The following is a 16,915-nucleotide window of genomic DNA, read 5'->3' as shown; positions in this document are numbered from 1 at the left end:
AAATAATAGGGCATTTATGTGCCAGGCACTGCGCTCCCAGCTTGACCTGCACAGTCTCATTTCAGGCTAACAACAGCTGGGGCACGTGTCATCACTACCCCTCTTCTGTAGGTGACACAACTCAGATCCAGAGAGGTTTGGTAACTTGTGCGTGGGTGGTGGATGGTGGAGGCTGGATTTGAACTCCAGTCAAAGACCCCAGTAGTCTGGACTCTACCACCTATTTGCTGCCTATGCTTTGCCTTCTTGGTCGTGTGTAGCATGAAAGGAAGGAAGCCCTTCATAAACGAGAGGGCCCTATTCTTTCCCTCCCTCTGCCTTCCCTAAACTGTTGTTTCCAACACACAACAGGAGATTCTTAATCAATGGACTCCAGAATATGGAAAAGGCAATGGTTATTGAGCACTTACCGTGTCCCAGCACTGAACCAGGCACCTAATCTACACTATTTCACTAATCTTGATATTTAACAGGAATCAAAGGAAGAAGTATTCTCAACATCCTGATTTCGAAGATCAGATCATTGAGGCTGTTTAAAGTTAATGAATTTAATCAGGTTAAGTAGGCTAAGTTACGCTATGGGAACGTATCAAACTGGAAATCTCAGTGGCTTCGCGCAAAGGGTTATCGATTACACATATATATCCATGTGGGCTGGCAGGACGCAGGAGGAGTAGAAGGGCACCAGTCCCTGGTGGTCACTCAGGGAACCAGGCTGATGAAGTCATTCAATGACTACTTCGTCTGGAACAGAGTTTTTAGAGTTCACAAGAGCAAGAGAACAGAGTATGGACACTATCACACCAGCTCTGAAAAGCTTTAGCCCAGAAATGACCCAGCTTGGTTTTGCTCACGGCCTACTGGCCAGAGCCTGTCTTGAGGCCCCACCTAACTGCAAGGGGATGGAGAATGGGGAGTGAGCACATAGATATATTGGATGGACAGTAAATTGCTGATGGCCAGTAATTCTCCCAAGCTCACCCAGCTACTACGCGGCAGAGTGCAGAGGCTTAACCACTCCCCTTGACGATGTCCTCAAAATCCGTCAACGTATTTTGGGAGAAGTTGTTCCAAGTCTATCACACACCACTTAGAAATACCCAAATCTTATCTTAGAACTCATAGCCTCGTCTGAGAACTTTCTGCTTTCTCTTGACTATCCCATCTTCGGCGCACTCAAGGGGAAGTTACTGGGAGTCCAGCACATGGGGAGAACCTACCTTTGTTGGCACAAGCCATCCACTTGAGATTGTCTGCAAAAGCAGCCTCTCGCCCAATGAGGTAGGTGAAGATGCGGACCTGGGAGGAAGAGGAGCACAGGCGTCAGCGATACGCACCTTTCATTGCACTGCCCAGACCACATGCGGGGCTCCCGCACATGTGCTTTTCCTCTTTAATGCCCCAGGCTTCCCATCTGTAGGAACATATTTAAGACATTTGAAGCACAGTCAGCTAGAAATATATTCAAAACTGGAGGCTTTGATCTTTTCAACCATATGGCACTGGCTGTGGTTGTTTTTCGGTGTGCAACTCACGACAGAGGAGAGCGACCTAAAATAGGAAATGGGCAGCAGCGCGGGCCCGGGGAAGGGGTGGGGTGCACACATATAGACAAGGACCATCTCGGTCTGGACCGAATCCGTAATCATTTTCCTCATCCACACAGGAAACGCTCTTCTTGGGAATACAAACGCCACCAAAAGACCCTCAACGTCCCCCCCCCCCATGGTGAGGACAGGCTGCAGACACTCTTACCATCTGTGGTGTCTGGCATGATTTTAGGAGGTAATTAACTGGGTCCAGAGGCACGGCCTGTAGCCAGGAGACCAATGGGGACTCTTTCTAGCCTTCTTAAGCTTTTGGCTCCCGAAGAGCAGAGAGCACGTGTAAAACCCTGGCTCTCTCATTTTCTACTGCTTTCTCAACTCTCGCTCATGAGGCCAGAATCCGTTGAAACAGAGCACCACCCCTCTCCCAAAGTAGTACTTGAGGGTTAGATGGAAGAAAGATAGGGGATTAAAAGGGTTGCAGCCCTTGAATTCAAAGTTAAAACAGTATGTGGGTCAACAGTACCCAGTCCAAACAAAACTCTGCTGGAGGCCACGCACAGCCCCATGACTACCTCCCTGTGGCCAAGTTAAAGGAAGACATGCCATCAGATGAAGATGCTGGGCATATGACCCCAGTTGATGTCCAGCCCACCGAGACTGGTTCAGGCACCCACTGCTCCTTCAGTGCCTTTACTATAGTTGTTGTGAAGTAGTATCTCGTGCAATTACATCTGTGAGGTTGATCTCCACAGACGGTGCCCCTGACACAGGGAAGGGTGGGATGTCTCTTTCTCCTGGCTGTGTCCTAATGGAGAACAGTGCTTGGAACGTTAAAACTCAATACATGAATGGGTACAAACATATGAATGCTCCTAGCTGAGTATAAAAAAGGCAGATTTTGCTTTAGTGAATGAATGAGTTAATGTTTTTAAAAGTAGGCTCCATGGGGTGCCTGGGTGGCTCAGTGGGTTAAAGCCTCTGCCTTTGGCTCAGGTCATGATCCCAGGATCCTGGGATCGAGCCCTGCATCGGGTTCTCTGCTCAGCAGGGAGCCTGCTTCCTCCTCTCTCTCTGCCTGCCTCTCCGCCTGCTTGTGATCTCTGTCAAATAAATAAATAAAATCTTAAAAAAAAAAAAAGTAGGCTCCATACCCAATGTGGGGCTTGAACTCACAACCCCAAGTTCAAGATCTGTGTTCTCTACTGACTGAGCTGGCCAGGTGCCCCCAATTTTGTTTTAACTATAAATCTTCTCTTATCTGGGCATCGTAACTTAGGAGCTAGCTTAGAGAGAAATGTTGAAATACACATTGTCATTATGTCACCTTGGCCAGTTCTCATTTGTGTGCAACAAAGCAGCCCTTCCATCCATCAGAGCTCCTAGGGGACTTCCTGGGTCGCTGAGTAGGCAAAGAGAACTTTGCCTCTCTTCATTCCCTTCACTCTTTTCCACACTATTCCCAAAGGAGTCACACTGACAGAGAAAGGATATGTTATTTATTTATTATTATTATTATTTTTTAATTGGGAGATTCTGGCTTCTTTCAGGGAAAAAAAATAAGGCAGCCTTATTTGGCCAAAGGTAGTTATCACTGACCTCCCCACCACCCAAAAAACGTAACTTCCCTATTCACTTTTCCTGCCTGGCCACTGTTGGCATTTAGCTGAAGATGTCTGATTAAGGGGGAAACTGAGGTTCAGTTAAATAAAATGATTTGCTTAATTTCATCAAGTCCCGATTCAATGGGAAAGGTCTTCAGCGACCTCAGGATAACATTGGGGCCTCCTCTCAATCTCCTGAAGATGCTGCGTCTGTCCATTTAGAAAACCCCAACCAGCCCCATGGCCCAGAGCATGCACTCAAAGTGGTCTGGGTCTTTTGAGACACAGACCGCTGCTTTTTTCCTACATCTTCACCTTTCTTTCAAATTTAAGCTATTTAATAAAGGGAAAACACAAAACCTATCAAATCTTGCCTCTCCACTGGTTCTTAACAAAGTGGACGGCTTAAAGGATAGCTATTAGCAGGTGAAGCCAGGAGTCTACCTTTGTGGGCAAAGAAGAAAAGATCTGGCACAGAGCAGCCCGCTTGTTTTCAAGGAAAGCTACCTACATATACCAAATCTCCCCTGCCATCCAGAAGAAGCAGCTCAGGATGAACTGAGTTCTCTCTCAGCAGCATAGTTAAAACTCCAGAACAGTGCTGGGAATCATTGGCCAAACATCTATAATTCCTCACTTAAATAGATGGCAACCCGTTCGGAAAACCAGTAGGATTGTGCCAAACTTCCGACCAGACACGATTGCTCAAGAATAATTGTGCTAACAATAACCACAACAACGGAAACCGGCATCCCTGCCCCCACACCCCCACCATGTTCCTACACCACTGCCCTGACTCCCTAGCTAGCACCATCCCCTGGGGTCAGGTGCATGCTAAGCGATTTATACGCATCGTATTTATTTTGTTGGTTTGCATTTTATTGTATTGCTTATGAAAGAAAATCAGAATCATGTTCAATATTTCCATTTATGTGGCGCCCTTGGCTCCCAGCGGACTGGCCTCCTTATCTGAGTAGAAACGGCAGGGGATCGCTTCTCGGCCTTTTGGCTAAGATCAAGTGTAGAAACGGCAGGGGAATGACTTGTCACATCTCTGCCTATAAAATAAACATCATCAAATGATACTCGGTTCACGCCCTGGATTTCTCACAATGATGCCTTTCAACTGGCAACAAAAGAGAAGGCGTTTTACTCCAAAATAAATATTTTGGAGAGCATTTTAACAATATCCAAAGCAATTTATATTTGTAATTTTTTCAGGCCCAGTAATTCTACCTCTAGGCATTTATCTTATAACCCAGATACCAAATAAAATGTCTGGAGGGGCCGAGTGGGTATCAAAGATGACAGGAAGTGGTAGGCATATGGAAAAAATATAGAGTTGCACAGCTTCTTAAAACCCTGTAATTTCATTTTATACATTTTCACAAATACACAGAAAAAGAATGCTCACCCTCGTGATCTGTAATAGTCGAAAAGTGTTAGAGCTCGAGTGTCTCTTGACAGCTGATTGGCTAAAAAGGTTATAGTGTATTGACGGAGTGGAATACCATGTGGCCATATATTTATGCAGAAAGGCATCCATTATCAATTAGTAAGTGGAGAAAAGCAAGTTGTGGGATATTGGAGAACATAAAACCGTATTTTTCTTCAAGGAGATTTAGACTTTTTGTGTCACTTTTTACGTCTTCAGTGTTTTTACAAGTGAACAAGTATTGCTTTAATGATGAAAGATGTTATTTTTTTACTTTATTTATTAAAGATTTTATTTATTTCTTTGACAGAGAGAGAGAACACAAGTAGGCAGAAAGGAGAAAGGCAGGCAGAAAGAGGGGGAAGCAGGCCCCCTGCTGAGCAGAGAGCCCTATGCGGGGCTTGATCCCAGGACCCTAAGACCATGACCTGAGCCGAAGGCACTAAGATCTAACTCAGTTAGCCTAACTTACTGAGCCACCCAGGTGCCCCTAAAATGTTTTTTTTTTTTTAAGGATTTTATTTATTTGACAGAGAGAGAGAGAGAGAGAGATCACAGGTAGGCAGAGAGGCAGGCAGAGAGAGAGGGGGAAGCAGGCTTCCTGATGAGCAGAGAACCTGATACGGGTCTCGATCCCAGAACCCTGAGATCATGACCTGAGCCAAAGGCAGATGCTCAACCCACTGAGCCACCCAGGCGTCCCTGAAAGATCATTTTAAATGAGGAGAAAGTAATCACACTGCAACTTCCTCAACTATTCTGTAAGGATCTAGGAAGAATCACCATAAGGGTGAAAATGTCACACTGGAAGAGACATTATGTGGACATTACTACCCAGCCCTGCATCTTCCCCAGTGGGTGGCCATGCTCCATGACTCAATTAACTGAGTGCAAAACCTTCCAGAGTAACATAATCAAATTGCTCCTCACTTCTATCACTAGCAGATTCTGTAACCTGATATATTTTATTTCCAACAATCGGAGATTTCTTCTCCAAGAAGCACCGCTAAAGACCTAGTCACAAGTCTGCCTCGAGCCCAGATATTTTTCAGGTCAGAGGTCGTTCCAAAAGTCAAGTTCACAGCACAGAATATCAAGAACAGAACTGTGGCTCAGTTTGGACCACTGCAGGAACAGGACACACCGAAGCTCCCCAGAAAGTCAGGCCTCTGTGCCCATTTTCTGTAGGCATGAAGGCACCACTTTTGTTAAAGCAGCACAAAGGCAGGGGGGAAAAAAGTCTGCATCAACCTATTAGTTCATTTTGATCTCCCATTTAATTTTGTATGGTCTTTAAATGTTCTGTAAACCCAATTAAGCTTAATAAAATGTTAGAATGTGGACACTTCAAAGTTCAAATTCACTTAATTTAATCTACTTAGTATAAAATTTCCCAAGCGAAACAAACAAAAAACTCAATCCTGTTTTTCCAAAACACAAATTATGCTCTGACTCATGTAGATGCAGTTCCTACCAGAAATTTGAGGGGTACCATTCCTCTCAACTTGGGTGAATATAGGTAGTTTGAGTTTTTAATAATGAACCAAACTTATTCTTTCTATAGTCATTAAAATAGAGGAAGGAGAGTGCCTTCCAACAGAGCTATCATGGGCACAGCACAACCAGAAAGCAGATTGCCACCCCCCACACACGTTCCCTTTGGTAATGAATGGGTTATCACCGATGACCATGCTTTCGAGACAGTTCAAGAGTAGCAAGTCATCACCCATCTGTCACGAGTAGCTTCTGAGCACCTACTATGAACCAGGGACCATTCTTGGCTTTAATCTAGAAGCCATCATGCTCATAATGGGGTTTGGTGTTGGGAATAAAATGGATAAACAAGACAAACTCTCTGTCTTCAGGGAGTTTACATTTTCATGAAGGTGAGACAAATAATTAATGGCAAATTTGTATCTAACATTTATTTGTAAGATTTAATGCTTATGAAGAAAATAAAGCAGGGTAAGGCAATGGAGAGGGATGAAATCTGCTACTTTAGGAAGAGAGGAAGGAACCCCCTCCCTGATAAGGTGACATGTGATTAGGGATCTGAACAAAACAGGGGCAGGAGGTGGGGCGGAACAAGACACATGGCTATCGGGGAAGAATGTTCCAGGCAAAGGGAACAGAAGGTCTGAAACCCTTGAGATAGGCATGCTCAAGGGATATTGAAGAAACCAGTGGAAATGGAGTGCAGTCAACCAGGACAAGTCGTAGAGAATGAATGTGGGCAGACAATAGGGCCCTTGCAACCACTGTTAGAGAACAGAACCACAGAAGAGACTGCCTAGAAGCCTGACGTGAGCCAAACATGATCTTGTAAAAGGATAGATCTGTCTACAATGTGGAGAACAAGTCATGCTCAACTTGGCTGCCCATTTGATTTTCCTGTGATGTTCTTACAATTCTGAATGCCCAGGTCTCATCCAAGTGTAAATAAATCAGATCTTCGGGAGCAGAGGGTCTCTTAATCTCCCTTGGTTCCAGTGTGCAACCAAGTTTGAAGACCACAGGCAGAGAGAGACAGGGTAGACACAGAGCCACTGAAGTAGGAGGCCACTGATATGTTCCAGGTGAGAGATGACAGTGGCTCTGGCCAGGGTGGGGAGAGCTCTTAGACTTCACTGGATATCAGAATCGCCGGGGACCTTGAATCATACATTACTCCAACACCCCCTTCCAGAGACTTAGACTAAGTAGGCCATGGATCTACATCTTTAAAGCACTATGGGTCTGACATAAGTAAGACTGACACCAACATGTTTTAAAAAAACACTGAGAAGATGAGGGCTCAGCAAAGGCAAATGGAACCAGGAATTAAGAAATCATTAGAGCCATTTCAAACAAGTGTGTTTCCATAGATTGCTAAGGATTGAGGCTAACTTCCAGGAATTTATAATCCTGTATGTGGTTTAAAAAAAAAAAAAAAGAAGTGATGGATCAAAAGGACATTTATTTCTTTTTTAAAGTTTGTGTCAACCCAATTAGGCACGAACATCACACACCAACCAGACTGGGTAAGCAGGGTCTGCTATCTGCCCTTCTTTGTCCCGCTATGAAAGGGCAGATCTGTACCCACATGTCTGCAGCTAGAGCCGAGTCTACACACCCAAAGCTGCTCCCTGAAGTGACAATTACCCCACTCTTGCTCCCACATACCGAGGAAAGGGCTGAGGACAGAACACTTAAAAACCTCCCAATATATAGTCTTTACAGTTATTTAAGAAAAAAAAAAACCTTTCATTTAAAAATAACATTTAACTATAAATCTAGTACTTACACCTTATTAAACATGCAATTTAAATGGATTATACATATAAATGGGACTTGTTAAAAGAATGGTCTAGTACCTCTGAGGGCCCACATCCATGGGTCCCAAATTTTCATTCAGCCAAGAGGCAGCCTCTTTAAATAAGCACGTGAACTCACCTTCATGTCCTCCCACCTGCTCATGCCCCTTCAGACTCACTGCCCAACTCAATTATTCCCTAAAACACCTCCAGGATTTCTCAAAAATGGTGTGCAACATCGACTTTAGAAATAAGTCCCCTGATGTCTTTATGTCTTAAAGGCCAATTTACTATTACTGAGTATGTTCTTAATCTGTATCTTCACAAAAGATATTCCTAACCTACTTTCCCTATTTGCTCATTTCAATGAATTCTGGTGCAGAGAAGCACCCCTGAATAAAATCTTTAAACTCTAAGTGGAAGACCAGGGCTGGAACTTGATTATTGCCCAAATGCTCCATCAGTCACTGCCAATAACATCTTCACAAAAGCACTGCAAGGGCAGAGGTAGCCCCAGAGAAGGTTGATGCCAATGGAAACAGTTATATTGAGCAGGCCGCTTTGATCCAGAAGCCATCATGCTCATAATAAAAGAAGAAACAACCTTATCCAAATGATGAGGAGAGGCACATAAGGGAACACTGCCCTGAGCCACAGTAAGATGGGACAAATTGAATTAGATTACAAAAATAATAAAATCTCAACAAATGAATATCACAGATCATTATGATAAATGGACTGTCACTGGGGGGGATGCTCTATGAGTCTGTATAATCTCTTTCCTCTCCAGCACAATGCCTGATACTTCATGTGTGGTATTGAAAATATCCCAATTCAGAAAAAAACGCTATTTGTGATCTTCTGAGCAGGAAGACTCAATCCAGCGTCATGCCCATGTGTTTTGTCAAGGTGAAGGAGAAGGTGTCTCTGAGTTGCTCGGAGACGTGAGCTGAGTTCGCGTGGGAGAACACAGGCTATGACACTGTTTCACGGAGCAGCAAGGAGCCAAGTGACAAACATCCTCAAAGGGAGTGACACAATTCACTCGACTGTCTAGCCCCATGGACTTCATCCAGGAGGCAAAGCCAGAATATTAATTATGTCTTTTTAGGTTCTGTATTTTTGAGGCTCTGACACCTGGGACCTTGCTGCCTTGGAGGAAGTACCTCTCCGAGGGTTCGCTAATTCCTGTAGGTAACAAATGACTTGTCGGTGAGTGCATCTATGAATGCAAACAAACCAAAGCCAACTCCTCTTTTTACCAGCTGTTTACATTCTCACCCTTTAGCCGCCTACCCTAATCGCTCCATGGCCTGGTACCAGACAGCAAGGGACAGCCCCAGTGCTCCGATGCCCACCAGTATTATTCAACCCTAAGCCTGCTTACCCTGCTTTGCCTCCTTCTTCCCATGGAAATCACAACAAGCCTTCAGCCCTCTAGTTCCCTCTCCCTCTCTCTCTTTGCCCACTCACCTTGCCTTGGTCCTTCCCCTTGGTGCAGCTCCATGGGGTAAGGCATGCCCCTCGCTTCTAGGGGACTACCAGGATAACAAACTTCCTTCACATCAGGCATTTCTACGTCTGTGCACCTTACCATGTCTGATTCAAATAAATACTGAGTACCCTCAAAACAGCTGGGAATCAGGAGACGTGGGCTCCAGGTGGGGCCAGCACCACACTTACTGGCTTGGTGACCTTGAGCAAGTTAGTTAAACCCTCAGGCTGTACTATCCTTATGTGTGGCTAGCATGTGGATCATCCGCCCACTGCCGGTGGGCAAGAGCAAACCCAGTAATGGTTGCAAGCGCAGGTCAGAAGCAGTGAATTCCAGGCAGAGAGTTGCATCTAAGTGTTATTTGAGACAATTTGCTGCAGTAAAACTCAACAAAGTGAGCTGAGGAAAGCCAAATTTCCCATCCACAGACACCCCCCACTCGACCCTGCCCAGAGGTCTGGTTAAAGAGGAAATGGACTATTGTGGGTGAAGAAGAGGATCCTTCCTAGGGGAGGGTGTTGAGGAGTCATCACTGATATCTGCCGTTACCAAGGATAATGGGACTGACAGTCCCTAATAGTAGAATCACAGTGATGACAACTTCTATTAACCTTGGCAGAGTTGTAAGAGCCATTGAGACTTTGGCAAAGGCTGTGGACTTTACCCCTACAAAAAATGCCTGAAGTTGTACATTCACTATTTCAGATAAGAGTCATGAGATGTGGGGCATCTCCTCTACCAAAGACCCAGATTCCTGAGGCACCTTTGGATCCCAGGTCAAGAACCTCTGTTTTATATACTTCTTGTATTCTGTACTTGGAATTTCTCAAAAGCAAATTGTGTTCTTTGGACAATCAAAATGGGCTGTTCATCTTCAGTGCTTGCAAATTGAGAGAGAAGTTCATTTGTTCATTTATACACCCCTTCTCCAATGATTGGTGAGCCCCAGATATTGGCCATCCATGACCAGATCCAGAGTTCACATTGGGAATGAGTCCTCAATATGTAAGAACAAGGTGGATATGCCAGGAAGAGGCACCACTACAGACCCCGAGTTTGCACATCACATCATGGGGCCTTTGGATGACCACATCTAAAGGAGGAGGGATAGAATGGACAGATAGAACCCCCATCTCATTCATTTTTGAATCCATAGAATCCAGTGCAGTGTTTGGCATGGAGCTAGCACTCAAACATTATGTTGACTGGCCATACCATAAAAATCATTTTCTGCTGATATGAGGGCTCTTAAAACAAATTCATTGCCAAGATTCAGACTGCTGACCACCTCAGGGCCTACAGATCTGTAGGGCTGGGAGGTTCCTCTCTGCTTCCCTTGCCTTCTCAGACCTAGAGAAATCGAGCGGTGACAGTGATTTGTTCACAGGCATGCCCCTTTTTCCAAGAAAACTTACACATTCAACACCATGAACAAAAACACAAACCAATGTGTGTAAAGCCATTAAATTTAGTGGAACAGATCAGAAGATCTACTTATGAAAAAGGGATACTAATTACACATTGGCATGCTGATAGTTACACTTATGAAACATCTTGGGATCATGTCATTCCCTACCTTAGAACCCTCTGATGTCTTCCCATTGCACTTGGAAAATATTCCCAATCCCTGATCACAGCTAAGATGCCCAGAAGACTCAGAAACATGACAACCTCATTCTGCTTTAAATCTGTCTATCAATCATCTATCTGTCCCACTGCCTGGAATGTTCTTCACTCTCTCATTTTCTATAGCTAACTCCCTCTCATCCCATTTGTCTCCTTCATGATACTTGGTACATTTTGTAGGTATCTTAATGACTTGTTTATTTTCTTGAATTACATTGACTTCTCCCTCCCAAAGAAATGAGGATGTTGTGGGGGCAGAATGAGGCAAACTGTACCCAACTCGGCACCTGGGATGTAGCAGATTTTCAGAGAGTATCAGTCACCCACTTTCTCCCCTTCTGTTTTCACAAATTTTACAGGTCAAAATAAGTCAGCATGGGACACACGTTAATTTATCAGGGTTAGAGCTCTTTCCTTCATTGCCAACTTCATTTTAAATGCTTTCCTATTTTCCCAGACTGATCTGCTATCAACCAGCTGAAATTTCACCTTCCCCTATGAATTTTTTTACACTGAAGCTCAGTGATAAATAGTAATAAATGGGGAGGGGGTGGTTTGAAAAGCTCTGGTCTTTGTTATTACCATCTCATCTTCAGGAGCCAGAAAATGGTGTCTTAGCTGAGGCCTCGCATGCGTAGATCATCAGTTTTATAGTATGGTTTTTTTCCCTAGGTTGCCCTTTCATTCCAGATGGAAGCCATGCAAAGCCTGAAGTCATTTGTATTTATTTATTTTTTTTAAAGATTTTTTTATTTATTTATTTGACAGACAGAGATCAGAAGCAGGCAGAGAGGCAGGCAGAGAGAGAGAGGGAAGCAGTCTCCCTGCTGAGCAGAAAGCCCGATGTAGGGATTGATACCAGAACCTTGGGATCATGACCTGAGCCGAAGGCAGAGGCCTTAACCCACTGAGCCACCCAGGCGCTCCGTCATTTGTATTTTAAATAACTAGTTAAGGGAAAAGATGACAACTCACAATGGTTATGGGAAGTTTGCTATTCAAGAAACTCTCAGTGAAGTTTCTCTTTCCCCTCATGCCTTAGAACAGTTTGAACAGATGGCAAAGTTTCATGAAAAACAGGAATGGCTGGGTGGACAGGTGAGCAGAATGCAGTAGATGTAAGGCAGGGTTGAGAACTGGACACACCCAGTTTTAGAATCTGGGTCTTCCCAAAGGGAACTAGGTAACCTGGGGTAAGTTACTTGGTCTCTCTGAGCCTTATTTTCCTTACCTGCAAGACACTATGGTTAACGTAATCATACCCATATGGCAAGATTGCTCTTAAATGGAACGAAGATGGTAGGGGTTGGAGCGGGGTTTGTGCTACTAAAGAGTGTATATGTGGGGGGTCCTTTCTAAGAGGAGATCTCCAGTGGGGCATCTTGCCTGGACCCTAAAGAGAAAATGTGCAGGAAAAGGCCCAGAGGTGTGAAGCTTGAAGGCACGACTTGGCCTGCTGGTCTGGACATTAGAGAAAAGCTCCTTTTCCCTTAATGTTCCCCCCAAGTTTGTGTTTGCCTCCCAGATCAGGGTACAGGACCGAGACTCACTTGGCCTTGGGCACAAATATGGTCCTCATGTGGGATGTGGGCCAAAGCCCCACAGTAAGAAGCAGCATGCTTTTGAATAGAACACTCCCTCCACAGACCACCCTAGTGAATCAGCACCGTGCAGGTTATAGGTCGAGGATTTAGGAGTTTGGAATTCCGCCCAAATCATTCTCGAACTCATTAAAACCAACAGCTGTTGTGAATTCTGAGCTAGTACAGTTCTTGTCACTTCTATTTTCCCAACCAATCCTCCCTGTCACTAAGAATTAGTCTAAAATAGCAGTTTCTGCTGTCAAATCACCTGCCACCTTCTGGGGTTTACTGTCAGTAAGAAAAGTCAAGGACTCAGTCAATATCCTCAACAAGGATATTGTTGAGGACAGTGTTCATTCCATTTTACCTATGGTTCTCCAAGAGGCAAACAGGTAGGGACAGGACTCTGGGGGTGGGGGAGTGTGTGTGGGGGGTGGGTGGTGGTGTATCAGAATCACCTGTGGGGTTTTGGCAATCAATACATGCTCATTACCTGTACCCCGACCTCTGCTCCCTACAGGGATTCCAGTCCTCCCAAGACTCCAAATGCTCACCATGAGATCATGCCCCCAGCCAAAGACCGTACTGTTGAGAGCCACTGTTTTGGGGCAGGAAAGGGAGTTAGATTTCCAGAGGGCAACCAGGGGCACATAGCTTCTTTCTGAGAAACCCCAGAAGATTTATTTCTTTTCTTCAATCAGTAGGAGTTGTATTTATCCTAAGAATTGTTATGTTTTAATCTTACAGACTGTAAGCCTTACAGCTGTCCAGGGTTCCTTCTTGGCATTGGCCACCCTCAAGCCAGGGGCTCAAACACCTCCAACAGAGAGTAAGTGTTTTTTTGGCTCTGCTTTTATTATTATTGGCTCTATTATGATTAGGTCATAAATTTTTTCAGTGCTTTTATCATGAAAGGGGGTTAAATTTTGTCAAATGCTTGTAACTATAAAGTCCTTGTATTCCTTCTTATAGCTTTGTGCACTGGTTGGAGGGATATTTGAAGCCAAAAGAATCCTTCTTGATTTTCCCCCCAACTCTTTGCTCCTGGAAATGAACCCTTAGGCATTTCCCACATTTTTTTTTCCCTTTTTTCCTCCCAAGTTTTACGTGTTAGAGAAAAACAACTGAAAGTTAGTATTGGTCATGCAAATAAGTTGGTGTAAAAAGTATTGTGACCAAGAAGCACTCAGAAAGGGGAGGTCATGTGGGCTGAGAGACCACCTCTGTCTTGCAGGAGCTTTCTTGTGGTGGGGAGAAGCCACAAACCCAGAAGAATCACCATGGGATGCATGGGGATGGTGGGAAAAGGTGGCCTGGGAGGCATCGGACAGCTTAGCGAAATGTCAACCGGGAAGAGCGATGGGTTTTAATTCAACAAAATACATAAAGTCACACGAAGTTGGTAGTCCTGAGAGCTGGAACCTGTTTGAGTTCCTCACCTTCATGGTTTTATTTATTTGTTGGTTTGTTGTTTTTCTGAGGTGAGGACTTTTCATGGGGGGATCAAGGGAAGAGAACGACAGACCCTGTATCCTAGAGCGGAGTTGTTTGTTTTTCCAAAATATATGTCTCCCACTTGGGATCCTCAGGATTGGTCAAAGCTGCTGGCTCTAATGTCAGCAAGGAAGTTCTCCAGTATTCTGTCTTAAACATCACCTTCTGGGAGATGAGGTCTTTTCCTGGAGGATCAAGTTTGAGGACATGAGGCTGCACAAGAGGAAGGGGCCAGAGTATCTGCTGCAGCCTGGAAACCCGCTCTTCCAGAGTGCTGGTGACTTCTAGTGACTTCAGTGTTAAAAGATCCTAATGAATGGCATGGGATGGGGAAATAATTTCTTTGGAAGTTTCTTGCTAAATACAATCCTAGTGATTTTCATCTCCTCTGCCAACACTTAGTCCAAGCCACTAATACCTCTCAACTGGATGACCCACCAGGCGTCTTATCTGAGCTTTTCCATTGCTCTCTGGTCCCAGGGAAAGCTTCTTGCAGTAAGAATCAGAGCGTGTCCCTCCTTTGCTGGAAGTTCTTCAAGGGCATTGCTTTCATCTAGAATAAGAACGAAAGGCCACCCCCAACCCGTGCTCTGGCCCCTGTCTTATTCCACAATCCCACTTTAGGTAGACCCTACCATTGCCAAATTCCCACCCACCCACTTCCTCTCAGGATGACCTTTTTCCAATTCATCCAACATCTGAAGTTTTTTCCTGCTACAGGGCCTTTGCACATGCTGCTGTCACAACATTGAAATATTCTAGTATTGCTATCTCCTTCCCATCCTTCTGGTCTTATCACCAACTTTCCACCTCCCAAAGTCCCTCCCTCATCCTGTTATCTATATCCTTTTATGGTTGGTCTCAGCCCCTATTGTTTTTCTGCATGTAATCACTGCAAGTTACAGATGGTTTATTTGTCTCTGTCACTTGGTGATGTTCTATTTCACACACACACACACACACACACACACACACACACACACACACACACCTGTAATCTTCATGATGGTAATTAGTTTTGTTCACTATTGTTTAACTCCTAATCCAGAACCTGACTCATGGCCATTGCCCCCAAATATTTGTCAAATAAATGAATAAAGGTGGTTATTACAAGCAATTATAAGGTATAAACACAAGCTAAGTAGGGATAGTCCATCATGATGGATGCAGTAGGAAGAAGCTAAGAGAAATAATGGAGTAGGACAGCACTAAAACTATGTTGAGCACTGGTCCGTTGCCATTTATCATACACGGTAGAATTGCCATGAGACAGGCATTAGCATTATTCTCATTTAACAGATGAGCAAACTGAGGTTTGGAAAAGGTAGGAATCTGTCCTAGGTCACAGAGCTGGTAAGTGACAGTTGTCAAACCCTTTTAAGGCCTATGGGACTCCAAAGCTCATTTTTTTTAAAGATTTTATTTATTTATTTTACAGAAAGAGGGAACACAAGCAGGGGGAGTGGGAGAGGGAGAAGCAGGCTTTCCGCAGAGCAGGGAGCCCCATGTGGGGCTTGATCCCAGGACCCTGGGATCATGACCCAAGCCAAAGGCAGACGCTTAATGAAGGAGCCACCCAGGTACCCCCAAAGCTCATTTTCTTAATTGCAACACTTACATGAGAGCAAAATAATGGACCAAAGATCAGGAACTGCTGGATCATAGAAGAGGAAGAAATACTCATGGCAACACCAACAAACAAACAAACAAACAGAAACTCCAGAGAATGGAATGTTCTTTAAAGGACAATTACAAATACAAATACAATTAAGAATTTTGGGGTATTTTTGGGTTTTTTGCTAGGGAATTAAAAATGACTTGTTAATGACAATGAGACTATTGGGAAATAGTCTTTCTACTAGTGGGAATGTAAATTGGCATAAGCTTTCTGACAATAACTTGGCCAAATCTTTCAAACATTTAAAATGCATATAACCTTTGACATGGCAATCCACTTCTAGGAAATCACCCCCAAATACTTTTTTTTTTTTTACCAGCAAGTTGAAATTTTTCATTTGCTAAAATATACAAATCAAATTAATATAATAGTCCACATTCTACAGTTTCTAAACGTTTATCCGTTGATGATTTCCATAAGATGCTGTTGCCCTCCATTGTTCAAAGCAAGTTCAGATCTCTGATAGTCTGCCTTTCTTTCTACCCACCAAAGTAATTTGTCTTTTCAAAAGTCTTGATGGATGTTTTCTTTGTTTGACTCTCCATGTTGCCCAAGGAAACCATCATCCAGTGAAACGATTTAACTTAAAGGATATATGTTGCAATGCCATTTGTATTAGAGAAAAATTACAACCATCTAAATGTACCCACAGAAAGGGGACTAAATTATAGTGCATTCATTTGATTAACTTTCATTATTGTAACATTATTACAAAGAATGGTAAAGTTGATCACTTAATGACTTGGAAAGACCCTACTAAAAGAACAAAATGGGCTCCAAAATGCCATGTATAGTCTTATCCAATCTAATATATATACATATTATATATAATATATATACATATATAAAATATACACATACATAATATATACATAATAATGTATATTATGGCATTAGGTACTTTTTGTATATATCTTTCCATTATATGCAAAAAGTACCTAACCTCTGGTGGTTGGCTAGCAGATTATACTTTTTTCTTTCTTTCTTTTTTTTAATTTTTTATTTCTTTTCAGCGTAACAGTATTCACTGTTTTTGTACCACACCCAGTGCTCCATGTAATCCGTGTCCTCCCTAAAACCCACCACCTGGCTCCCCCAACCTCCCCTTCGAAACCCTCAGATTGTTTTTCAGAGTCCATAGTCTCTCATGGTTCACCTCC

General features: G+C 43.6%; 1 protein-coding gene across 1 annotated transcript in view; it reads right to left on the bottom strand.

Moving 5' to 3' along the window:
- LOC111144138 (calcium voltage-gated channel auxiliary subunit alpha2delta 3) overlaps positions 1-16,915 on the bottom strand; it is an 868,443-nt gene that overhangs the window by 296,348 nt on the left and 555,180 nt on the right. The window contains exon 12 of the mRNA XM_022498297.1: positions 1,221-1,299. Coding sequence (XP_022354005.1) covers positions 1,221-1,299 — 79 coding nt within the window. The remainder of the gene's footprint in view (positions 1-1,220; positions 1,300-16,915) is intronic.

The sequence above is a fragment of the Enhydra lutris genome, unplaced genomic scaffold (assembly GCF_002288905.1).
Source record: "Enhydra lutris kenyoni isolate GAN:26980312 unplaced genomic scaffold, ASM228890v2 scaffoldscaffold10, whole genome shotgun sequence".
In the NCBI taxonomy this organism is placed as follows: Eukaryota; Metazoa; Chordata; class Mammalia; order Carnivora; family Mustelidae; genus Enhydra; species Enhydra lutris.
Note: the sequence above shows the minus strand (reverse complement) of the source record. Positions and strands in the feature narration are given on the sequence as shown.